Raw genomic sequence first — 25,942 nt, forward strand, 5'->3', positions numbered from 1 at the left:
TTGGGCCGCAGGTGTGGTAACAGGTGACAAAAGTCACTTATTAAATCAGATTCCCGCGGTTTTTGCAATTGTCAAAGTTAATTCTCAAAGTTACAGCTGGTCTGTGGTCGCACCGCGTGGCGTTGCTGCCATCTAGTGGCGGGACCAAGAAGTGACGCGGTTAACGCGTTGAAATGAACGGATCGACAGCTCTGATTCCAATTGCTGTTTATTTCTCTCTTCCCACATTTACATTCCCCCTGGTTTTATTTCCGTGCTCACTGGGGTTTTTACGACGCGTAAATGGGAGCCGTTCAGCGCCGACCTGCCCCACAGCCCCTGAGCCCCGCTCCTGACGCCGGTCCCGGGACCCGACCCTTTTACACACCCGGAGCGGAACCGGAGCAGATTCTCAGCCACTGGTCTTCACGCCAAGTCTCGAAGAAAGGATAAAGTTTCTCCGTGAATTCATTCCCAGTGAAGGTGTGGAGATGGGACTTGGTGTCCGCGTCGTAAAATGAAACTGTCCCGGACTCGTAACTGAGATAAACTCCCACCCTCCCGGGGATGGGACGGGCGGGGAGACGGGATGGAGGGGAGGTGAGTGCATCAAACCCGTCACCCCACCCCCGCCTGATGCTCCAGACTCCAGTCTCCGGGGTCAGTGTGATCTCTCTCTTCCTCTCCACAGACTCTGCGGCGACTCCCAGACTCCAGTCCTCACTCCCCGCCACCTCCACCTCCCAGTAATGTCTCCCCGATGTGAATCCCTCCGACCCCAGCACATACGGCCAGTCTGTAAACCTCTTCCCGGTGTCAGGGAGACTCCTCCGGGTCCGGGTCCGTCTCACCCTCTTCCGATCCTCAGACACCTCGAGCCACGGATGCGCTGTTTCCACATCCAGGGTGACGGAGACTGGGGGGAGAAGCAGAGAATCAGAGAGTCCCCGGGGGTCGGGGGGAGACTCGGGCAGCGCGGCCCCGGGACCGGGGGAGAGGCCGCTCGGCCTCAGGCACAGGCGGGCGGACAACTGAAACCCTGCCCGGGGTTTCACCCACAACCACATCGGGTGGACAACAGACATTTTACCCGTGTTTTCAACCGGGCTGGAGAGTGGAAATCCCGCGGGTTATCGGGAACGGGAGGGGGTGGTGCATGCGGACGGGGAAAACGAATGCGGAAAGTGAGCATAAACGAGAGATTGCGGGTGGGGATGGAGAAATACGGCGGGCATTCAAATATCTTACCGGTAGATGGCGAGGGAGAGGCAGATAGGAAGATGAGGAGACTGGTGTGAGTGGTAATTGGAGATGGTTAAAGAGGAGGTAGAGATGTGGTGTGGAGTTGCCGTGATCACACTGAACGGGAGTGGACTGGACGGGCGAGGCAATCTGCTACTGGTTACTTGCTATATTTATTGGAGGGTGGATTTGATGCGTCTGTGCAACCAAGAACACTCTGATCTCATTGTGAACCAATATATGAACTTCACTGAGGGACTTGACAATGTTCCGCATGTAAGGCTGGTCCAGAAAGTGAAGGTTGGATCATCGAAACATTATTTTCATGCAGGGATATCAATTCTGGAGGACAGTTTTCTTCACAAAGAGTTGTTAAGATGTATCAGTTTAACCTCGTTTGATGATATCAGATGTTTCTCTCAATGCCATGTTGTAGAAAAAGATGCGATCAAACGTTTCAATCGGCAACGCATCATCTACCACCAACATTGGTTTGGCTTCATCACTAAACCTGCAAATATTTAACGGCTGGTTATAAACTGAGCATTTGAGCTGTTCTTTTAAAACATACGTTGTTTCAGTCAAAAGCATGTCCTACCTCGTCTTGCGACCAACTACCTCCTGAAACAAATAAAACACAAATGTCAATAGACTGAGATGGATCGTCATGATCCCGACAGCGGGTATTTCGCCAAATTGCTAGAAAAAATCCCACTGATAATTCCTATTTCCCAACTCTTTGCCCCTGCCACACAGACAGGAAGTGGATATTATGGTAAAGACATCGAACATGGGGCAAAGCATTAGGAGTGTCGATGAAAATGGGCACGATCATGCAACTTATAAGTAAGACCGAGCAGGTCGTGGGATTTTACCTGGAGAAGATGTCAGAGAAAATGGGATGAAATATTTTAGGATCAGTGTCGGATTTAAATGGGTGGGGGATGGAAATATTATCTCTACTTGTGGGGGGAATAAAAATCAAAGTTGAAATTTAAGATGACGTTTGAACAAATTCCATTAGAAATGCAGCAAAGAGAACGTGGAACTCACAGGACGGCCTGAAGACAATATTGCAGATAAATTTAAGTTGAAGTGGGATGAATACATGAGGATTCCTGGAATTTGGGGCAATGTTGGCGGAAGTGGTGAGTAGTTGGAACAGATGGAACATTGACCCAGTTCTGAATTACTGGAAAATGCGGCATTTATTTCAGAAATGTAACCCACTATTTTGTGACTGTGCACTTTCACTTCGCCAAACTGTAGTGTAACCCCCTCACCTTCAGAAATATCACGTCGTCCTTGTGATCTATCTGTTCCTGTAGCTTTGAGAGTTCCTCCTGAATGGACTTTAAATTCTCTTGAATCTCTTGAAGATTTTTCTCCATTGTTTTTACAAGCTTCTTCTCTTCCTCCCGGATCTCTCCCAGTAAGCACTGCTCTTTCTCAGTGAGAATCTGGTGCAGTTCAGCAAACTGGGATGTGATCTGTGACTGAAGGTTGTGTGACTCTTTCTGTCAGATGAAAGATGAGAATCAATATAATGTGTTACTCTGCTGTGTTTCCACATGGCATGGCAGGTGACATTTGGCTAGTCAATGTCAAGTCCTGCAGTGCAGAAATAGGACCTTCGGCCCAACATGTCCATGCTGGGCTCTGTACATATCTACACTAACTCCATTTACTTCTATTTAATCCGTAGCTTTCATTTCCCTAATGTACGGCAATTCAAGAGCTCGTCTTGATAATTCTGAAATATTTTGTGAAAGTAATGTGCAAGCACATCATTCCCATTTTCCCAGTACAATTCCCTGCAACCTGTTCCATTCCGTGTGTCCATTAACCCTCACTGGACAGAACCAGGTCACCAGAACTGGCAGACAGCAGCACCTCTTGGAATGACAGACTTCACAGAGTCATACAGCAAGGGGTGTTAGATACCGACCAAGACGCCCCATAAGGGGCGGCACGGTAGCGCAGCGGTAGAGTTGCTGCTTTACAGCGAATGCAGCGCCGGAGACTCAGGTTCGATCCTGACTACGGGTGCTGCACTGTAAGGAGTTTGTACGTTCTCCCCGTGACCTGCGTGGGTTTTCTCCGAGATCTTCGGTTTCCTCCCACACTCCAAAGACGTACAGGTTTGTAGGTTAATTGGCTGGGTAAATGTAAAATATTGTCCCTAGTGGGTGTAGGATAGTGTTAATGTACGGGGATCGCTGGGCGGCGCGGACTTGGTGGGCCGAAAAGGCCTGTTTCCGCGCTGTATATATATGATATGATATGATGATGATATCTGCGCTATTTCCTACAGTCCGCATTTGGCCCAGATAGTTCTAAAATAGTTCTCCTAAGAATTTGTTCAAAGACTTTTTAACTGTAGTCAGTAGAGCGCCAAGAGGACGCGAGTTGTCAGTCAGAAAAGGTAGGGTGCAGGGCAAGGACGACCATTGGCTGAGAGCAAAGTAAGTGGTAATTGCAGTGTGAAAAGGCAGTTTAAAAAGAGCGCCAAGAGGACGCGAGTAGTCAGTCAGAAAAGCGCATAACAAAAAATAAAGTGGATGAGCTTGAGGCTCAGTTGGACATTGGCACCTATGATGTTGTGGGAATCACTGAGACATGGCCTCAAGAGAAACAGTGCTGGGAACTGAATATTCAGGGGTACACAACATATAGAAAAGACAGACAGGTGGGAAGAGGGGGTGGGGTCGCTCTGTTGGTGAGGAATGATATTAACTCCCTTGTAAGGGGTGACATAGAATCAGGAGATGTAGAATCAGTATGGGTAGAAATGAGGAATTGCAAGGGTAAAAAGACCCTAATGGGAGTCATCTACAGGCCCCCAAACAGTAGCCTCGACATAGGGTGCAAGTTGAATAAGGAGCTAAAATTGGCATGTCGTAAATGTAATCCTCCGGTGGTTATGGGAGATTTCAATATGTAGGTAGACTGGGAAAATCAGGTTGGTAATGGACCCCAGGAAAGAGAGTTTGTGGAGTGCCACCGAGATGGATTCTTAGAACAACTTATACTGGAGCCTACCAGGGAGAAGGCAATTCTGGATGTAGTGATGTGTAATGAACCTGATCTGATAAGGGGACTCGAGTTAAAAGAGCCATTAGGAGGCAGTGACCACAATATGATGATTTACTCTACAAATTGAGAGGGAGAAGGGAAAAACGGAAGTGTCAGTATTACAGTATAACAATGGGGATTACAGAGCCATGAGGCAGGATCTGGCCAAAATTGACTGGAAGGAGGCCCTAGCAGGGAAGACGGTGGAACAGCAATGGCAAGTATTCCTGGGAATAATGCAGATGTTGCAGGATCAATTTATCCCGAAGAGGAGGAAAGATTCTAAACGGGAGTAAGAGGCACCCGTGGTTGACAAGGGAAGTCAAGGACAGCATAAAAATAAAAGAGAAGTATAACATAGCAAAGAAGAGTGGGAAGCCAGAGGATTGGGACTCTTTTAAAGAGCAACAGAAGATAACTAAAAAGGCAATACGGGGAGAAAAGATGAGGTACGAGGGTAAACTAGCCAATAATATAAAGGAGGATAGTAAAAGCTTTTTTAGGTATGTGAAGAGGAAAATATATAGCCAACGCAAATGTGGGTTCCTTGAAGACAGAAGCAGGGGAATTTATTGTGGGGAACAAGGAAATGGCAGACGAGTTGAAACGGTACATTGGATCTGTCTTCACTAAGGAGGATACAAACAATCTCCCAGATGTTCTAGTGGCCAGAGATTCTAGGGTGACAGAGGAACTGGAGGAAATCCACATTAGGCAGGAAAAAGTTTTGGGTAGACTAATGAGACTGAAGGCTGATAAATCCCCAGGGCCTGATGGTCTGCATCCCAGGGTACTTAAGGAGGTGTCTTTAGATATTGTGGATGCATTCGTGATCATTTTCCAATGTTCTATAGATTCAGGGTCAGTTCCTGTGGATTGGAGGGTAGCTAATGTTATCCCACTTTTTAAGAAAGGAGGGAGAGAGAAAATGGGAAATTATAGACCAGTTAGTCTGACATCAGTGGTGGGGAAGATGCTGGAGTCAATTATAAAAGACAAAATTGCGGAGCATTTGGATAGCAGTAACAGGATCATAGAAACATAGAAAATAGGTGCAGGAGTAGGCCATTCGGCCCTTCGAGCCTTTCAATATGATCATGGCTGATCATCCAACTCAGTATCCCGTACCTGCCTTCTCTCCACAGCCCCTGATCCCTTTAGCCACAAGGGCCAGATCTAACTCCCTCTTACATATAGCCAATGAATTGGCCTCAACTACCTTCTGTGGCAGAGAATTCCACAGATTCACCACTCTGTGTGAAAAAAAACGTTCTCATCTCGGTCCTAAAAGACTTCCCCCTTATCCTTAAACTGTGGCCCCTTGTTCCGAGTCAGCATGGATTTACGAAGAGGAAATCATGCTTGACTAATCCACTGGAATTTTTTGAGGATGTAACTAGGAAAATTGACAGGGGAGACAAGGGGATGTGGTGTACCTCGGCTTTCAGAAAGCCTTCGACAAGGTCCCACATAGGAGATTGGTGGGCAAAATTAGAGCACATGATATTGGAGGTAGGGTACTGACATGGATAGAAAATTGGTTGACAGACAGAAACCAAAGAGTGGGGATAAATGGGTCCCTTTCAGAATGGCAGGCAGTGACTAGTGGGGTACCGCAAGGCTCGGTGCTGGGACCGCAACTATTTACAATATACATCAATGACTTGGATGAAGGGATTAAAAGTACCATTAGCAAATTTGCAGATGGTACAAAGCTGGGTGGCAGTGTGAACTGTGAGAAAGATGCTATGAGGTTGCAGGGTGACTTGGACAGGTTGTGTGAGTGGGCGGATGCATGGCAGATGCAGTTTAATGTGGATAAGTGTGAGGTTATCCACTTTGCTGATAAGATTAGGAAGGCAGATTATTATCTGAATGGTGTCAAGTTAGGAAAAGGGGATGTACAACAAGATGTCAAACTCCGTACAGACGGCGCCCGTAGTCAGGATCGAACCTGAGTCTCCGGCGCAGCATTCGCTATAAGGCAGCAACTCTACCACTGCGCCACCGTCCAGTCAGAGAGTTGTGAATCAGTCAGTCAGAGAGTTGTGAATCTGTGGAATCCTCTACCTCAGAATTCTCTGAATGTATTCAAGAGGGAGCTAGATAGAGCTCTTAAGGATAGCGGAGTCAGGGGGTATGGGGAGAAGGCAGGAATGGGGTACTGATTGAGAATGATCAGCCATGATCACATTGAATGGCGGTGCTAGATCGAATGGCCGAATGACCTACTCCTGCACCTATTGTCTATTGTTATGGTGCCTGACTCAACTACCTCCTCTGGCAGCTCGTTCCATATACCCACTACCAAAGTTGCCCTTAATGTTCTATTAACTGTTCCCTCTCACCTTAAACCCATGCCCTCGCACTCTCGACGCCCTACTCAGAACATTTCATTTCATGATATTATACACGTGCAATAGATCATTATTCAGACTCCTGCGCTCCCATTAGTAAAGTCCTTGCCTGCCCAACCTCTCCCAATAGCTCGGGCCCTCAACCACTGAGCTCTATGCAGGTGCCCACTTATTACACGTGACACAGGGATTAAATCTACACATAAAACATTAAATCATAAGACAAAGCCTCACCTGAACTCCTGAAATGCTCCGTTTTTGTTTCTGCTCAATTTTCTCGATCTCAGATTTATTTTCTGTGAGAGATTCGGAAGATTTCACCTGATCCAGGGGTTGGGTTTCAGATCAGAGAATAAACATGTCAGACATGAAAGAATAGATTACACAATGATGTGATCAAAAAACGATTTGCTTTTACCTTGTAGATTTCAACAGCTTCATCTACCGGCATGAAGCTGTGAGACTTGTGTTCCCGCCCAGCTGCACAAACCAGGCAGATCAGCTTCTTGTCCGTTTCACAAAAGAGCTTCAGCTCTTCCTGATGTTTCCCGCAGTGAGGTTTACTTTCCTTCTCTGTCCGATTCAGGCTCAGTGTTCGAGCTTTCTCAGCCAGTCTCGCCAAGGCCCGACTCACCCTGAGGCTGCGGTCTGTAAACACCTCTCTACATTCTGGGCAGGAGTTTCTCTCCTCCCTGTCCCAACTCTGTGTGATACAGGAGCGGCAGAAGTAGTGTCCACACTCCAGTGACACCGGATCGGTGAAGAAATCCATGCAGATGGGACAAACTGCCTCCTCGGTTAAACTCTCGACCTGGTCTTTCGCAGCCATTGTAACTCCGCCTCTTCCTGGTTCAGTGTTTTCCACTGCGCGCGCTGCCGTCTCCGGCAATGACCTTATTTGGCTGCAAGTGTTCAGTGTGAAGGTGTCCTGGCCACTTCCAACTAACCACTCGAGGGAGGGGTCACTTAGACATTAAACCGGCCTGAATATAGACGAAAGCGGAGAGATTGCCCTGGGATTGTGTAAGGCAGGACAGAAAGGGACAGGGACCAGCGCTAAGGAGGTGTAACTGAGGAGGCGTTGCACCTGTTGGGCAGTGGAACCCGCCGCCCGCATCTCCGTTCACAGCCCGGGATCAGGATGGAACGAGACTTCCATCCGGTCTCAGAGGGTCGTCGGGCATAGGACCCGAGGGCCACAATCATGGCGACCACTTTTAAGAAATTGGACATATGCACCTGCGGCGCCAACAAGGGTGGGGTGGGGGGTTCCCCCGCTTTCAACCACAGGGCAAGTGGTTCACGGGTTCCTCTCAACCACCACCTCCCTGTCACTGAAAACCTGCCACTGTTGAAGGTGTAGGAAATGCAGTCGCCAATTTGTAGAAAGGACAACTGAAAAACAACGTTCAAAAGATTAAGTGGTGTTAGCGGTAGAGTTGGTGCCTCACATCGTCAGAGATTCGTCAAAAGGCCGAATGGCCTACTCGTGCAATTATTTTCTACGTTTCGCCGTTTCTATGGTGACGTTTTGGAGAGTGAACCCCTTCATCTGGGATGGAGCAAGATTTCCATGAACTGGGCCAATGGGCGAATTAACGGCTGATTTATTTGACTCGGATAAAGGTGATGCAAGTTGGTAAGACAGGCCAGGGCAGTTTATCTGTCTGTCTGTCTGTCGTAAGAATATAACTGCAGATGCTGGTACAAATCGAAGGTATTTATTCACAAAGTCCTGGAGTAACTCAGCAGGTCAGGCAGCATCTCAGGAGAAAAGGAATGGGAGACGTTTCGGGTCGAGACCCTTCTTCGGACTGATGTCAGGGGGGGGACCATCCATCCATCCATCCATCCATGAATCCATCTATCTATCCATCCATCCATCCATCCATCCATCCATCCATCCATCCATCCATCCATCCATCCATCCATCCATCGGGGGTGGTGGGGGAGAGTGAGGCTGAGGGACGAGAGAATGGGGGGTGGGTGTGGAGAGAGTAGGGTCAAGGGGGGGTGAGGGAGATTGGGGGTGGGGGAGGAGGGAGATTGGGGGTGGGGGAGGAGAGAGTGGGGGGGAGGGTGAGAGAATGGGGGGGAGGTGGGAGGGAGAGTGGGACTGGGGAGGGGAACAGCGGGGAAGTGGGGGGTTGGGGGAAGAGAGAGTGGGGTAGGTGTAAGGGGAACAGTGGGGCTCAGAGAAGAGGGGAGAGTGGGAGGGGAGGGTGGGAGGAGGGGAGAGTGGGAGGGGAGGGTGGGAGGAGCAGAGAGTGGGGGTGGGAGGGAGAGTGGGACTGAGGAGTGGGCAGCGGGGGTGGTGGGGGGAAGAGAGAGTGGGTGTGGGAAGGAAGGGGGTAAGTGGAGGTCAGGGAAGAGTGGTGGGAGGGGAAGGTGGGTGGGGGAAGGGGACAGTGACAGTGAAAGGGGGAGGAGGGGGTGTGGCAGGAGGGGGATGCTGGGGAACGAGAGGGTGTGTGGGGGAAGGGGGGGTGGTGGTGGGAAGAGAGGGGGGAATGGGACAGTGGTGTGGGGAAGAGGGGACAGTGGGGGTGGGGGGAGGGGGACAGTGAGAATGGGGGTGGGGCGAGTGTGTGGAGGGGAGGGGTGGGGTAGGAGGGGCTAAGGATGGGGGAGGAGAGGAGCGGGAGGTGGGGGAGGAGGAGAGAGGGCATAGGGGAGAGAGAGAGTGGGGTTGGGGGAGGAGAGAATGGGGGAGGGGGAGGAGCAGAGAGTAGGGGTGGGAGGGAGTGGGACTGGGGAGGGGGACAGTGGGGGAGGAGGGGTGGTGGTGGGGGAAGAGTGAGTGGGGGGGGGAAGGGGACAGTTGGGGTCAGGGAAGAGTTTGGGGTGGGGAAGAGGGGAGAGTGGGGGGGGAGTGGGGGGAGGGGGACAGTGAGAATGGGGGTGGTGCGAGGGTGGGGGTAGGAGGGGGTGACGGTGGGGGAAGGAGAGAGCGGGGTGAAGGAGAGAAGGTTTGGGGAGAGTGAGAGTGGGGCTGGGGGAGGAGAGAATATGGGGGTGGGGAGGGTATAGGGGAGGAGAGAGTGGGGAAAAGGGGGGTGGGGAGGAGAGAATGGAGGGGAGGGGGAGGGGGAGGAGCAGAGAGTAGGGGTGGAGGGAGAGTGGGACTGGGGAGGGGGACAGTGGGGGAGGAGGGGAGAGAATGGGGGGTGGGGGAAGGAGTGAGTGGGGGAAAGGGGGGTGGTGGTTAATGGGGGTGGGGGAGAGTGGGGGTGGGAGGGAGAACGGGGTGGGGAGGAGGGAAGAGTGGGAGTGGGGAGGAGGGGTGGGGGAAGGGGACAGCAGGGGTGGGGGAGAGAGGGGTGGTGGGTGGATGAGAGAGTGTGGGTGGGGGGGAAGGGGGCGGTGGGGGTCAGGGAAGATGGGAGAGTGGGGGTGGGGAGGGGGGGATAAGGGGGATTGAGTAGGGGGTTGAGGGTGCTACACAAATACAGGAGAGGCTTTGGATCCAGGGCTCCTCTGTCACACCCTCTCCCCTTCCCTGTACACCCTCTAAACTCATACCCACTTACAGTATTGTATATTAATAGGTTCATGATGTGACCCCAGCTTGATGTGACCCCAGCGTCGGTTAGTGTGGGGGTGGAGGCAAGGAGGAATAGGGTAGAGTGAGGGGGGAGGGGGGGTGATGGTACGAGTGCGCGAAATGAGTGCAGGCAGTGGGGCTGATGGGAATACAGTGAGTGGCGGCAGAGAGTTGATTCACAAAAGCCAGGATTTGCTGGAATCTGGAACAAAATTTTTTAAATCCGCTCGACTCAACGGGTGAGGCAACATCTGTGGAGGGACATGGATGTTTCACGTTTCCACTCGTGATCCTCAGGCTTGATGGACGATTGGCTTCTCGTCTTTAAAATCGTGCGTAAAAAAGAACGAGCCTTTACAGAATTTCACTTTCAGAACTTGAATTTCCCCTTGAACCGCGCGGCCGCGGGTATGACTTGGTACATCTAGATTGTGCTCGTGTACAGTATGATTTAAATGGACAGCACGCAGGCAAAGCTTTTCACTGTACCTCGGTGCACGTGAAATCATAAACCAAACGAAACCAATACCACCATGTTGTTGTCAGCGAATGAATGAATGATTGAATAAACGAATGAATGAATGATTGATTGACACTTTATTATCACATGTGACATGTCACAGTGGGATTCTTGGATTTGCATGCACAAGTATGCAAAGAGTCGCTACACAAACTGCACCGATAGAGTTACAAAGTATTCGCTGAAACGGAGACAGAGACGGCGAGAACGCGAAGGGAAGAGTCGGGGCTCGAGCAGAGGAAAGTAGGAGCTGGTGGGAAACTGGCAGTGAGGGAGGTGAAGCGTTAATGGGGTGAACGAGAGCAGGAAGCAGTGATGTGCCTGAGAGAGAGGTGAGGGAGATGAAGTGTTAAATGCTGAGGTTCTATGAGGCGCTGGTCTGGCCGCATTTCAAATATCATGAACAATTCTTGGCACCATATCTGAGGAAGGATGTGCTGGCTCTGGAATGGGTGACCATTCCTTGTCTCCCGAAATGCTGCCTGACCTGCTGAGATACTCCAGCATTTTGTGAATAAATACCTTCGATTTGTACCAGCATCTGCAGTTATTTTCTTATCCTACCAGGAAGGAGCAAGTTAACATATGATGAGCGTTTGGCGGCACTGGGACTATGTTCGCTGGAGTTTAGAAGAATGAGGGGGGACCTCATTGAAACATACAGAATAGTGAAAGGCTTGGATAGAGTGGATGTGGAGAGGATGTTTCCACTAGTGGTAGAGTCTAGGACTAGAGGTCATAGCCTCAGAATTAAAATACGTTCTTTTAGGAAGAGCATGAGGGGGAACTTCTTTCGTCAGCGGGTGGTGAATCGGTGGAATTCTTTGCCACAAAAGGCTGTGGAGCCCACAAGTCAGTTGATATATTTAAGGCAGAGACAGATAGATTCTTGATTAGTACGGGTGTCAGAGATTACGGGTAGATGGCAGGAGAATGGGGTTAGGAGGGAGAGATAGATCAGCCATGATTGAATGGCGGAGTAGACGGTGGGCCGAATGGCCTAATTCTACCCCTACCACTTATGAACTTAATGCGGTGAACAAAAGCAGGAAGCAGCAGCGATACAGACTTGATGTAAATGAGGGAGAGGCGAGGGAGGGGTCTGGCGGCGACTAAATGAAAAATGATATATGTATCGACGTCGAACTACAATCTTTAGAACCCGGGAGGGGGGGGGCGGTGCTCAGGACCCGCCGCCCGCGGCCGCTGCTGAACCCGCGGGAATGGCGATTGTTTCAATCTTTATATTTTCACAAAAGTAATTTCTGTTCCGTTGACGGACGCGGTTAACGAGTTAAAATGAACGGATCGACAGCTCTGATTTCAGATGCAGTTTATTTCACCCAGGTTTTATTTCCGCGCTCACTGGGGTTTTTTACAACGCGGAATTTTGGGGATTAAATGGGAGCCGTTCAGCGCCGACCTGTTGTCCATCGGATTTCTGCCCCACAGCACCTGAGCCCCGCTCCTGACGCCGGTCCCGGGACCCGACCTTTTTACACACCCGGAGCGGAACCGGAGCAGATTCTCAGCCACTGGTTTGGTGCCCAAGGCCCGAAGAAAGGGTAAAGTTTCTCCGTGAATTTATTCCCACCGAAGGTGTGGAGATGGGACTTGGTGTCCGCGTCGTAAAATGAAACTGTCCCGGACTCGTAACTGAGATAAACTCTCACCCTCCCGGGGATGGGACGGGCGGGGAGACGGGATGGAGGGGAGGTGAGTGCATCAAACTCGTCACCCCACCACCGCCTGATGCTCCAGACTCCAGTCTCCGGGGTCGGTGTGACCCGTCTCTTCCTCTCCAAAGACTCTGCGGCGACTCCCAGACCCCAGTGCTGACTCCCCGCCACCTCCACCTCCCAGTAATGTCTTCCCGATGTGAATCCCTCCGATCCCAGCACACACACACTGTCTGTAAACCTCTTCCCGGTGTCAGGGAGACTCCTCCGGGTCCCGGTCCATCTCACCCTCTTCCGATCCTCAGACACCTCGAGCCGCGGATGCGCTGTTTCCACATCCAGGGTGACGGAGACTGGGGGGAGAAGCAGAGAATCAGAGAGTCCCCGGGGGTCGGGGGGAGACTCGGGCAGCGCGGCCCCGGGACCGGGGGAGAGGCCGCTCGGCCTCAGGCACAGGCGGGCGGACAACTGAAACCCTGCCCGGGGTTTCACCCACAACCACATCGGGTGGACAACAGACATCTTTACCGACGTTTTTAACCGGGCAGTAGATGAGAAAATCCGCGCGTTAGCGGGAACGGGAGGGGGTGGTGCATGCGGAGGGGGAGAACGAATGCGAAAAGTGAGGATGAACGAGAGATTGCGGGTGGGGATGGAGATACGGCGGGTAGTCAAATATCTGGGTGTCCTAGTGCATCAGTCACTGAAAGGAAGCATGCAGGTACAGCAGGCAGTGACGAAAGCCAATGGAATGTTGGCCTTCATGACAAGAGGAGTTGAGTATAGGAGCAAAGAGGTCCTTCTGCAGTTGTACAGGGCCCTAGTGAGACCGCACCTGGGGTACTGTGTGCAGTTTTGGTCTCCAAATTTGAGGAAGGATATTCTTGCTATTGAGGGCGTGCAGCGTAGGTTTACTAGGTTAATTCCCAGAATGGCGGGACTGTCATATGTTGAAAGACTGGAGCGACTAGGCTTGTATACACTGGAATTTAGAAGGATGAGAGGGGATCTTATCGAAACGTATAAGATTATTAAGGGGTTGGACACGTTAGAGGCAGGAAACATGTTCCCAATGTTGGGGGAGTCCAGAACCAGGGGCCACAGTTTAAGAATAAGGGGTAGGCCATTTAGAACGGAAATGAGGAAAAACTTTTTCAGTCAGAGAGTTGTGAATCTGTGGAATTCTCTGCCTCAGAAGGCAGTGGAGGCCAATTCTCTGAATGCGTTCAAGATCGAGCTAGATAGAGCTCTTAAGTATAGCGGAGTCAGGGGGTAAGGGGAGAAGGCAGGAACGGGGTACTGATTAAGAATGATCAGCCATGATCACATAGAATGGCGGTGCTGGCTCGAAGGGTCGAATGGCCTACTCCTGCACCTATTGTCTATTGTCTATCTTGCGGGTAGATGCCGAGGGAGAGGCAGATTAGAAGATGAGGGGTAATTGGAGATGGTTAAAGAGGAGGTAGAGATATGGGGTGGAGTTACCGTGATCACATTGAATGGGAGTGTACTGGGTGGGTGAGGCAATCTGCTACTGGTTACTTGCTTTATTTATTGGAGGGTGGATTTGATGCGTCTGTCTAACCAAGAACACTCTGATCTCATTGTGAACCAATATATGAACTTCACTGAGGGACTTGACAATGTTCCGCATGTAAGGCTGGTCCAGAAAGCGAAGGCAGGTGGGATCCAAGACAAGTTGGTAAAATGGAGCCATAATTGGCTTGGTGGTTGGAGGTAGAAGGTAGCGGTAGAAGGATGATTTTTCTGCCTGGATGTCTATTACTGGTGGTGTGTATCACAGATCGGTGCTGCAACCATTGCTGTTTATTTTATATTTTCGTGATCTGGATGCGAATGTAAGAGGTGTGTATAGTACGTTTGTGGAGAATGAGAAATATTATGGTTTGTGAGGAAGTCTGTCAAAGTTTGCAACAAGATCTAGGCTGGATCATCAAAACATTATTTTCATGCGGGGATATCAATTCTGGATAACGTAGTTTTCTTCACACAAAGAGTTGTTAATAGATATCAGTTTTACCTCGCTTGATGATATCACATATTTCTCTCAATGCCACGTTGTAGAAAAAGGTGCGATCAAACTTTTCATTCGGCAACTTGCCACCGACCACCAACATTGGTTTGGCTTCATCACTGAACCTGCAAATGTTTAACAGCTGGTTATAAACAGAACATTTGAGCTGTTCTTTTAAAACATACATTGTTTCAGTCAAAAGTATGTCCTACCTTGTCTTGCGACCAGCTACCTCCTGAAATAAATAAAACACAAATGTCAATAGACTGAGATGGATCGTGATTATCCCGACAGCGGGTATTTCGCCAAATTGCTACAAAAAACCCAACTGAAAATTCCCATTTCCAAACTCTTTGCCTGTGCCACACAGACAGGAAGTGGATATTCTGGTAGAGACATCGAACACGGGGCAAAGCATTAGGAATGTTGATGAAAATAGGCGCGATCATGCAACCTACGTGTCAGACCGGGCAGGTCGTGGGATTTTACCTGGAGAAGATGTCAAGAGAAAATGGGATGGAATATTTTAGGATCAGCATCGGATTTAAATGGGTGGGGGATGGAAATATTATCACTACTTGTGCGGGGAACAAAAATCAAAGCTGAAATGTAAGATGACCTTTTGATAAATCCCATAAGAAATGCAGTAAAGAGAAAGTGGAACTCACAGAACGCCCTGAAGACAATATTGCAGATAAATTTAAGTTGAAGTGGGATGAATACATGAGGATTCCTGGAATTTGGGGCATTGTTGTCGGATGTGGTGAGTAGTTGGAAAAGACAGAATATTGACCCAGTTCTGAATTACTGGTAAATTCGGCATTTATTTCAGAAAATTTAACCCACCATTTTGTGCCTGTGCACTTTCACCTCACCAAACTGTAGTGTAACACCTCACCTTCAGAAATATCACGCCGTCCTTGTGATCTATCTGTTCCTGTAACTTTGAGAGTTCCTCCTGAATGGACTTTAAATTCTCTTGAATCTCTTGAAGATTTTTCTCCATTGTTTTTACAATCGTCTTCTCTTCCTCCTGGATCTCTCCCAGTAAGCATTGCTCTTTCTCAGTGAGAATCTGGTGCAGTTCAGCAAACTGGGATGTGATCTGCGATTGAAGTTTGTGTGACTCTTCCTGTCAGATGAAAGATGATAATATATATGTTATATCATTCTGAGCACAGAATATGCCATTTGGTCCATCATGTCCATGCTGGGCTTCATATATATCTACACAAATCCCATTTACATGTATTTAACCATAGCTTTCATTACCTTGGCAATTAAAGAGCTCGTCATGATAATTGTGAAATATTTTGTGAAAGCTATGTACAAGCACATCATTCCGATTTCCCCAATTCAATTCTCTGCAACCTGTTCCATTTAATTTCTCCATTAATCCTCACTGGACAGAACCAGGTCACCAGAACTAGCAGACAGCAGCACCACTTAGAATGTCAGACTTCACAGAGTCATACAGCAAGGGGCCATACCGACCAAGAAGCCCCATTTGCACTATTTCCACCTGTCCGCATTTGGTCCAAATAGTCAAAACCCTTTCTCTCCACGAATTTGTTCAAATACCTTTTAAATGTTCTTATGGTACCTGACTCAACGACCTCATCTGGCAGCTCTTTCCATGCACACACTACCAAATTTGTCCTTCATGTTCGTTTGAAATCTTTTCCCTCTCACCTAAAACCTATACCCTCACTTTCCCGATCCTCCTACTAAGGGTAACAGACTGACCATCCAACGTATCATTCCGTTTTGTGATATTATACACCTGCCACAACCCATTCTTCAGACTACTGCGCTCCAGGGAGTAAAGTCCTTGGTTGCTCAACCTCTCCCAAGAGTTTTGGCCCTCGACTCCTGAGTTCTATAGAGGTGCCAAATTATTACACACATCGCAGGGATGAAATGTACACAAGAACATTAAATCGACAGTACAAACCTGAACTTCAGAAAAGCTCTCTTTCTGTTCCTCCTCCGTTCGCCAGATCTCTGATTCTTTCCTTCTGAGAGATTCGAAGGTAGATTTCACCTGAGCCTGGGGTAGGGTTTTAAATCAGAGAATAAAATTGTCAGAAAATAAACAAGACGTGACACAATGAAGTGATCAGAATCGGTTTGCTTTTACCTTGTAGATTTCAACAGCTTCTTCTATCAGCATGAAGCTGTGAGACGTGTGTTCCCGCGCAGCTGCACAAACCACACAGATCAGTGTCTTGTCCGTTTCACAAAACAGCTTCAGTTCTTCCTGATGCTTCTCGCAGTGAAGTTTACTTCCCTTTGTCCGATTCAGGCTCAGTTTTCGAGCTTTCTCAGCCAGTCTCGCCAAGGCCCGACTAACCCTGAGGGTGCGTTCTTCAAACTCCTCTCTACATTCTGGGCAGGAGTTTCTCTCCTCCCTGTCCCATCTCTGTGTGATACAGGAGCGGCAGAAGTAGTGGCCACACTCCAGTGCCACCGGATCGGTGAAGAAATCCAGGCAGATGGGACAAACTGCCTCCTCGGTTAAACTCTCGACCTGGTCTTTCGCAGCCATTGTAACTCCGCCTCTTCCTGGTTCAGTGTTTTCCACTGCGCGCGCTGCCGTCTCCGGCAATGACCTTATTTGGCTGCAAGAGTTCAGTGTGAAGGTGTCCTGGCCACTTCCAACTAATCACTCGAGGGAGGGGTCAGTTAGACATTAAACCGGCCTGAATATAGACGAAAGCGGAGAGATTGCCCTGGGATTGTGTAAGGCAGGACAGAAAGGGACAGGGACCAGCGCTAAGGAGGTGTAACTGAGGAGGCGTTGCACCTGTTGGGCAGTGGAACCCGCCGCCCGCATCTCCGTTCACAGCCCGGGATCAGGATGGAACGAGACTTCCACCCGGTCTCAGAGGGTCGTCGGGCATAGGACCCGAGGGCCACAATCATGGCGACCACTTTTAAGAAATTGGACATACGTACCTGCGGCGCCAACAAGGGTGGGGTGGGGGGTTCCCCCGCTGTCAACCACAGGGCAAGTGGTTCACGGGTTCCTCTCAACCACCACCTCCCTGTCACTGAAAACCTGCCACTGTTGAAGGTGTAGGAAATGCAGTCGCCAATTTGCAGAAAGGACAACTCAAAAACAACGTTCAAAAGACGAGTTGCTGCCTCACATCGTCAGAGATTCGTCAAAAGGCCGAATGGCCTACTCGTGCAATTATTTTCTACGTTTCGCCGTTTCTATGGTGACGTTTTGGAGAGTGAATCCATTCATCTGGGATGGAGCAAGATTTCCATGAACTGGGCCAATGGGCGGATTAACGGCTGATTTATTTGACTCGGATAAAGGTGATGCAAGTTGGTAAGACAGGCCAGGACAGTTTATCTGTCTGTCTGTCTGTCGTAAGAATATAACTGCAGATGCTGGTACATATCGAAGGTATTTATTCACAAAGTCCTGGAGTAACTCAGCAGGTCAGGCAGCATCTCAGGAGAAAAGGAATGGGAGACGTTTCGGGTCGAGACCCTTCTTCGGACTGATGTCAGGGGGGGACCGTCCGTCCGTCCGTCCGTCCATCTATCTATCTATCTATCTATCTATCTATCTATCTATCTATCTATCTATCTATCTATCTATCTATCTATCTATCTATCTATCTATCTATCTATCTATGGTGGTGGGGAAGGGGGGGTGGGGGAGAGTGAGGCTGAGGGACGAGAGAATGGGGGGGTGGGTGTGGAGAGAGTAGGGTCAAGGGAGGGTGAGGGAGATTGGGGGTGGGGGAGGAGGGAGATTGGGGTGGGGCAGGAGAGAGTGGGGGGGAGGGTGGGTGGGAGAGTGGGGGGAGGTGGGAGGGAGAGTGGGACTGGGGAGGGGAACAGCGGGGGAGGGGGTGGTTGGGGGAAGAGAGAGTGGGGTGGGTGTAAGGGGAACAGTGGGGCTCAGAGAAGAGGGGAGAGTGGGAGGGGAGGGTGGGAGGAGGGGAGAGTGGGAGGGGAGGGAGAGTGGGTCTGAGGAGTGGGCAGCGGGGGTGGTGGGGGGAAGAGAGAGTGGGTGTGGGAAGGAAGGGGGTAAGTGGAGGTCAGGGAAGAGTGGTGGGAGGGGAAGGTGGGTGGGGGAAGGGGACAGTGACAGTGAAAGGGGGAGGAGGGGGTGTGGCAGGAGGGGGATGCTGGGGAACGAGAGGGTGTGTGGGGGAAGGGGGGGTGGTGGTGGGAAGAGAGGGGGGAATGGGACAGTGGTGTGGGGAAGAGGGGACAGTGGGGGTGGGGGGAGGGGGACAGCGAGAATGGGGGTGGGGCGAGTGTGTGGAGGGGAGGGGTGGGGTAGGAGGGGCTAAGGATGGGGGAGGAGAGGAGCGGGAGGTGGGGGAGGAGGAGAGAGGGCATAGGGGAGAGAGAGAGAGAGTGGGGTTGGGGAGGAGAGAATGGGGGGAGGGGGAGGAGCAGAGAGTAGGGGTGGGAGGGAGTGGGACTGGGGAGGGGGACAGTGGGGGAGGAGGGGTGGTGGTGGGGGGAAGAGTGAGTGGGGGTTGGGGGAAGGGGACAGTTGGGGTCAGGGAAGAGTTTGGGGTGGGGAAGAGGGGAGAGTGGGGGGGGGAGTGGGGGGAGCGGGACAGTGAGAATGGGGGTGGTGCGAGGGTGGGGGTAGGAGGGGGGTGACGGTGGGGGAAGGAGAGAGCGGGGTGGAGGAGAGAAGGGTTGGGGAGAGTGAGAGTGGGGCTGGGGGAGGAGAGAATATGGGGGTGGGGAGGGTATGGGGAGGAGAGAGTGGGGAAAAGGGGGGTGGGGAGGAGAGAATGGAGGGGAGGGGGAGGGGGGAGGAGCAGAGAGTAGGGGTGGAGGGAGAGTGGGACTGGGGAGGGGGACAGTGGGGGAGAAGGGGAGAGAATGGGGGGTGGGGGAAGGAGTGAGTGGGGGAAAGGGGGTGGTGGTTAATGGGGGTGGGGGAGAGTGGGAGTGGGAGGGAGAACGGGGTGGGGAGGAGGGAAGAGTGGGAGTGGGGAGGAGGGGTGGGGGAAGGGGACAGCAGGGGTGGGGGAGAGGGGGTGGTGGGTGGATGAGAGAGTGTGGGTGGGGGGAAGGGGGCGGTGGGGGTCAGGGAAGATGGGAGAGTGGGGGTGGGGAGGGGGGGATAAGGGGGATTGAGTAGGGGGTTGAGGGTGCTACACAAATACAGGAGAGGCTTTGGATCCAGGGCTCCTCTGTCACACCCTCTCCCCTTCCCTGTACACCCTCTAAACTCATACCCACTTACAGTATTGTATATTAATAGGTTCGTGATGTGACCCCAGCTTGATGTGACCCCAGCGTCGGTTAGTGTGGGGGTGGAGGCAAGGAGGAATAGGGTTTTTGTGAGGGGGGAGGGGGGGTGATGGTACGAGTGCGAGAAATGAGTGCAGGCAGTGGGGCTGATGGGAATACAGTGAGTGGCGGCAGAGAGTTGATTCACAAGAGCCAGGATTTGCTGGAATCTGGAACAAAATTTTAAAAATCCGCTCGACTCAACGGGTGAGGCAACATCTGTGGAGGGACATGGATGTTTCACGTTTCCACTCGTGATCCTCAGGCTTGATGGACGATTGGCTTCTCGTCTTTAAAATCGTGCGTAAAAAAGAACGAGCCTTTACAGAATTTCACTTTCAGAACTTGAATTTCCCCTTGAACCGCGCGGCCGCGGGTATGACTTGGTACATCTAGATTGTGCTCGTGTACAGTATGATTTGAATGGACAGCAAGCAGGCAAAGATTTTCACTGTACCTCGGTGCACGTGAAATCATAAACCAAACGAAACCAATACCACCATGTTGTTGTCAGCGAATGAATGAATGAATGAATGATTGAATAAACGAATGAATGAATGATTGATTGACACTTTATTATCACATGTAACATGTCACAGTGGGATTCTTGGATTTGCATGCACAAGTATGCAAAGAGTCGCTACACAAACTGCACCGATAGAGTTACAAAGTATTCGCTGAAACGGAGACAGAGACGGCGAGAACGCGAAGGGAAGAGTCGGGGCTCGAGCAGAGGAAAGTAGGAGCTGGTGGGAAACTGGCAGTGAGGGAGGTGAAGCGTTAATGGGGTGAACGAGAGCAGGAAGCAGTGCCGATACAGACATGATGTGCCTGAGAGAGAGGTGAGGGAGATGAAGCGTTAAATGCTGAGGCTCTATGAGGCGCTGGTCTGGCCGCATTTCAAATATCATGAACAATTCTTGGCACCATATCTGAGGAAGGATGTGCTGGCTCTGGAGAGGATCCAGAGGAGGTTTACAAGAATGATCCTAGGAATGATTATTTATTCACAAAATGCTGGAGTAACTCAGCAGGTCAGGCAGCATCTCGGGCGAGAAGGAATGGGCGACCATTCCTTCTCTCCCGAAATGCTGCCTGACCTGCTGAGATACTCCAGCATTTTGTGAATAAATACCTTCGATTTGTACCAGCATCTGCAGTTATTTTCTTATACTACCAGGAAGGAGCAAGTTAACATATGATGAGCGTTTGGCGGCACTGGGACTATGTTCGCTGGAGTTTAGAAGAATGAGGGGGGACCTCATTGAAACATACAGAATAGTGAAAGGCTTGGATAGAGTGGATGTGGAGAGGATGTTTCCACTAGTGGTAGAGTCTAGGACTAGAGGTCATAGCCTCAGAATTAAAATACGTTCTTTTAGGAAGAACATGAGCAGGAACTTCTTTCGTCAGCGGGTGGTGAATCGGTGGAATTCTTTGCCACAAAAGGCTGTGGAGCCCACAAGTCAGTTGATATATTTAAGGCAGAGACAGATAGATTCTTGATTAGTACGGGTGTCAGAGATTACGGGTAGATGGCAGGAGAATGGGGTTAGGAGGGAGAGATAGATCAGCCATGATTGAATGGCGGAGTAGACGGTGGGCCGAATGGCCTAATTCTACCCCTACCACTTATGAACTTAATGCGGTGAACAAAAGCAGGAAGCAGCAGCGATACAGACTTGATGTAAATGAGGGAGAGGCGAGGGAGGGGTCTGGCGGCGACTAAATGAAAAATGATATATGTATCGACGTCGAACTACAATCTTTAGAACCCGGGGGGGGGGGGGGGTGGGGGCGGAGCTCAGGACCCGCCGCCCGCGGCCGCTGCTGAACCCGCGGGAAGGGCGATTGTTTCAATCTTTATATTTTCACAAAAGTAATTTCTGTTCCGTTGACGGACGCGGTTAACGAGTTAAAATGAACGGATCGACAGCTCTGATTTCAGTTGCAGTTTATTACACTCTTCCCACATTTACATTCCCACTGGTTTTATTTCCGCGCTCACTGGGGTTTTTACGACGCGGAATTTGGGGATTAAATGGGAGCCGTTCAGCGCCGACCTGTTGTCCACAGTGTTTCTGCCCCACAGCCTCTGAGCCCCGCTCCTGACGCCGGTCCCGGGACCCGACCCTTTTACACACCCGGAGCGGAACTGGAGCATATCCTCAGCCACTGGTTTGGTGTCCAAGGCCCGAAGAAAGGGTAAAGTTTCTCCGTGAATTTATTCCCACCGAAGGTGTGGAGATGGGACTTGGTGTCCGCGTCGTAAAATGAAACTGTCCCGGACTCGTAACTGAGATAAACTCCCACCCTCCCGGGGATGGGACGGGCGGGGAGACGGGATGGAGGGGAGGTGAGTGCATCAAACTCGTCACCCCACCCCCGCCAGATGCTCCAGACTCCAGTCTCCGGGGTCAGTGTGACCGGTCTCTTCCTCTCCAAAGACGCTGCGGCGACTCCCAGACCCCAGCGCTGACTCCCCGCCACCTCCACCTCCCAGTAATGTCTTCCCGATGTGAATCCCTCCGATCCCAGCACACACGCACTGTCTGTAAACCTCTTCCCGGTCTCAGGGAGACTCCTCCGGGTCTCGGTCCATCTCACCCTCTTCCGATCCTCAGACACCTCGAGCTCCGGATGCGCTGTTTCCACATCCAGGGTTACGGAGACTGGGGGGAGAAGCAGAGAATCAGAGAGTCCCCGGGGGTCGGGGGGAGACTCGGGCAGCGCGGCCCCGGGACCGGGGGAGAGGCCGCTCGGCCTCAGGCACAGGCGGGAGGACAACTGAAACCCTGCCCGGGGTTTGACCCACAACCATATCGGGTGGACAACAGACATCTTTACCGGCGTTTTTAACCGGCCAGTAAATGAGAAAATCAGCGCGTTCGCGGGAACGGGAGGGGGTGGTGCATGCGGAGGGGGAGAACGAATGCGAAAAGTGAGGATGAACGAGAGATTGCGGATGGGGATGGAGATACGGTGGGTAGTCAAATATCTGGGTGTCCTAGTGCATCAGTCACTGAAAGGAAGCATGCAGGTACAGCAGGCATTGACGAAAGTCAATGGAATGTTGGCCTTCATAACAAGAGGAGTTGAGTATAGGAGCAAAGAGGTCCTTCTGCAGTTGTACAGGGCCCTAGTGAGACCAAACCTGGAGTACTGTGTGCAGTTTTGGTCTCCAAATTTGAGGAAGGATATTCTTGCTATTGAGGGCGTGCAGCGTAGGTTTACTAGGTTAATTCCCGGAATGGCGGGACTGTCATATGTTGAAAGACTGGAGCTACTAGGCTTGTATACACTGGAATTTAGAAGGATGAGAGGGGATCTTATCGAAACGTATAAGATTATTAAGGGGTTGGACAGGTTAGAGGCAGGAAACATGTTCCCAATATTGGGGGAGTCCAGAACCAGGGGCCACAGTTTAAAAATAAGGGGTAGGCCATTTAGAACGGAAATGAGGAAAAAATATTTTCAGTCAGAGAGTTGTGAATCTGTGGAATTCTCTGCCTCAGAAGGCAGTGGAAGCCAATTCTTTGAATGCATTCAAGAGAGAGCTAGATAGAGCTCTTAAGTATATCGGAGTCAGGGGGTAAGGGGAGAAGGCAGGAACAGGGTACTGATTGAGAATGATCAGCCATGATCACATTGAATGGCTGGCTCGAAGGGCCGAATGGCCTACTCCTGCACCTATTGTTTATTGTCTATCTTGCGGGTAGATGCCGAGGGAGAGGCAGCTTGGAAGATGAGGAGACTGTTGAGAGGGGTAATTGGAGATGGTTAAAGAGGAGGTAGAGATATGGGGTGGAGTTACCGTGATCACATTGAATGGGAGTGTACAGGGTGGGCGAAGCAATCTGCTACTGGTTACTTGCTTTATTTATTGGAGGGTGGATTTGATGCGTCTGTGTAACCAAGAACACTCTGATCTCATTGTGAACCAATATATGAACTTCACTGAGGGACGTGACAATATTCCGCATGTAAGGCTGGTCCAGAAAGGGAAGGTAAGTGGGATCCAAGACAAGTTGGTAAAATGGACCCATAATTGGCTTGGTGGTTGTAGGTGGAAGGTAGCGGTAGAAGGATGATTTTTCTGCCTGGTGGTCTGTGACTGGTGGTGTGTATCACAGATCGGTGCTGCAAACTTTGCTGTTTATTTTATATTTTCATGATCTGGATGCGAATGTAAGAGGTGTGTATAGTACGTTTGTGGAGAATGAGAAATGTTATGGGTTGCGAGGAAGTCTGTCAAAGTTTGCAACAAGATCTAGGTTGGATCATCAAAACATTATTTTCATGCGGGGATATCAATTCTGGATAACGTAGTTTTCTTCACACAAAGAGTTGTTAAGAGGTATCAGTTTTACCTCGCTTGATGATATCACATGTTTCTCTCAATGCCATGTTGTAGAAAAAGGTGCGATCAAACTTTTCATTCGGCAACTTGCCACCGACCACCAACATTGGTTTGGCTTCATCACTGAACCTGCAAATGTTTAACAGCTGGTTATAAACTGAGCATTTGAGCTGTTCTTTTAAAACATACATTGTTTCAGTCAAAAGTATGTCCTACCTCGTCTTGCGACTAGCTACCTCCTGAAATAAATAAAACACAAATGTCAGTAGACTGAGATGGATCGTCATGATCCCGACAGCGGGTATTTCGCCAAATTACTACAAAAAAAACCACTGAAAATTCCCATTTCCAAACTCTTTGTCTGTGCCACGCAGACAGGAAGTGGATATTCTGGTAGAGACATTGAACACGGGGCAAAGCATTAGGAATGTTGATGAAAATAGGCGCGATCATGCAACCTACGAGTCAGACCGGGCAGGTCGTGGGATTTTACCTGGAGAAGAGGTCAGAGAAAATGGGATGGAATATTTTAGGATCAGCGTTGGATTTAAATGGGTGGGGGATGGAAATATTATCACTACTTGTGGGGGGAACAAAAATCAAAGCTGAAATGTAAGATGACCTTTTGATAAATTCCATAAGAAATGCAGTAAAAAGAACGTGGAACTCACAGGACGGCCTGAAGACAATATTGCAGATAAATTTAAGTTGAAGTGGGATGAATACATGAGGATTCCTGGAATTTGGGGCATTGTTGTCGGATGTGGTGAGTAGTTGGAACAGACGGAACATTGACCCAGTACTGAATTACTGGTAAATGCAGCATTTATTTCAGAAAATGTAACCCACCATTTTGTGCCTGTGCACTTTCACTTCACCAAACTGTAGTGTAACCCCTCACCATCAGAAATGTCACGCCGTCCTTGTGATCTATCTGTTCCTGTAACTTTGAGAGTTCCTCCTGAATGGACTTTAAATTCTCTTGAATCTCTTGAAGATTTTTCTCCATTGTTTTTACAATCGTCTTCTCTTCCTCCCGGATCTCTCCCAGTAAGCACTGCTCTTTCTCAGTGAGAATCTGGTGCAGTTCAGCAAACTGGGATGTGATATGCGACTGAAGTTTGTGTGACTCTTCCTGTCAGATGAAAGATGATAATATATATGTTATATCATTCTGAGCGCAGAATATGCCATTTGGTCCATCATGTCCATGCTGGGCTTCTTATGTATCTACACAAATTCCATTTACATGTATTTAAACCATAGCTTTCATTACCTTGGCAATTAAAGAGCTCGTCATGATAATTCTGAAATATTTTGTGAAAGTAATGTACAAGCACATCATTCCAATTTCCCCAATTCAATTCTCTGCAACCTGTTCCATTTAATTTCTCCATTAACCCTCACTGGACAGAACCAGGTCACCAGAACTAGCAGACAGCAGCACCACTTAGAATGTCAGACTTCACAGAGTCATACAGCAAGGGGTCATACCGACCAAGAAGCCCCATCTGCACTATTTCCACCTGTCCGCATTTGGCCCAAATAGTTCAAAAACCTTTCTCTCCACGAATTTGTTCGAATACCTTTTAAATGTTCTTATGGTACCTGACTCAACGACCTCATCTGGCAGCTCTTTCCATGTACACACTACCAAATTTGTCCTTCATGTTCGTTTGAAATCTTTTCCCGCTCACCTAAAACCTATACCCTCACTTTCCCGATCCCCCTACTAAGGGTAACAGACTGACCATCCAACGTATCATTCCGTTTCGTGATATTATACACCTGCCACAGTCCATTCTTCAGACTACTGCGCTCCAGGGAGTAAAGTCCATGGTTGCTCAACCTCTCCCAAGAGTTTTGGC

General features: G+C 49.9%; 2 protein-coding genes and 1 pseudogene across 2 annotated transcripts; all 3 read right to left on the minus strand.

Moving 5' to 3' along the window:
- Positions 1-211: 211 nt before the first annotated feature.
- On the minus strand, positions 212-16,979 carry LOC144603145 (zinc-binding protein A33-like). The gene is made up of 7 exons (XM_078416306.1): positions 16,572-16,979; positions 16,377-16,481; positions 6,888-6,974; positions 2,505-2,738; positions 1,820-1,842; positions 1,614-1,732; positions 212-895 (listed from the first exon to the last, which is right to left on the minus strand). The coding sequence occupies exons 1-7, from the start codon at positions 16,977-16,979 to the stop codon at positions 360-362; spliced, it is 1,512 nt and encodes a 503-aa protein (XP_078272432.1). The 3' UTR covers positions 212-359.
- LOC144602533 (E3 ubiquitin-protein ligase TRIM39-like) lies at positions 12,168-15,727 on the minus strand. The gene is made up of 4 exons (XM_078415660.1): positions 15,704-15,727; positions 14,644-14,666; positions 14,438-14,556; positions 12,168-12,749 (listed from the first exon to the last, which is right to left on the minus strand). The coding sequence occupies exons 1-4, from the start codon at positions 15,725-15,727 to the stop codon at positions 12,214-12,216; spliced, it is 702 nt and encodes a 233-aa protein (XP_078271786.1). The 3' UTR covers positions 12,168-12,213.
- Positions 16,980-21,850: 4,871 nt separating the features above from the next.
- Positions 21,851-23,760, minus strand: LOC144602857 (E3 ubiquitin-protein ligase TRIM39 pseudogene; annotated as a pseudogene).
- Positions 23,761-25,942: the final 2,182 nt, after the last annotated feature.

The sequence above is a fragment of the Rhinoraja longicauda genome, chromosome 19 (genome assembly GCF_053455715.1).
Source record: "Rhinoraja longicauda isolate Sanriku21f chromosome 19, sRhiLon1.1, whole genome shotgun sequence".
Lineage (NCBI taxonomy): Eukaryota > Metazoa > Chordata > Chondrichthyes > Rajiformes > Arhynchobatidae > Rhinoraja > Rhinoraja longicauda.

Coding starts and splice junctions, on each gene's coding strand:
- LOC144602533 (XM_078415660.1), bottom strand. CDS start 15,727: ATGACGAGCTCTTTAATTGCCAAG. Junction 14,667..15,703: donor CGAGCTCTTTAATTGCCAAG/GTAATGAAAGCT, acceptor TATTTATTTCAG/GAGGTAGCTGGTCGCAAGAC. Junction 12,750..14,437: donor ATGTGATATCATCAAGCGAG/GTAAAACTGATA, acceptor TTCTCCCCCCAG/TCTCCGTCACCCTGGATGTG.
- LOC144603145 (XM_078416306.1), bottom strand. CDS start 16,979: ATGGCTGCGAAAGACCAGGTCGAGAGTTTAACCGAGGAGGCAGTTTGT. Junction 2,739..6,887: donor GGAGCATTTCAGGAGTTCAG/GTGAGGCTTTGT, acceptor TTCATCTGACAG/AAAGAGTCACACAACCTTCA. Junction 1,733..1,819: donor GTAGTTGGTCGCAAGACGAG/GTAGGACATGCT, acceptor AAATATTTGCAG/GTTTAGTGATGAAGCCAAAC.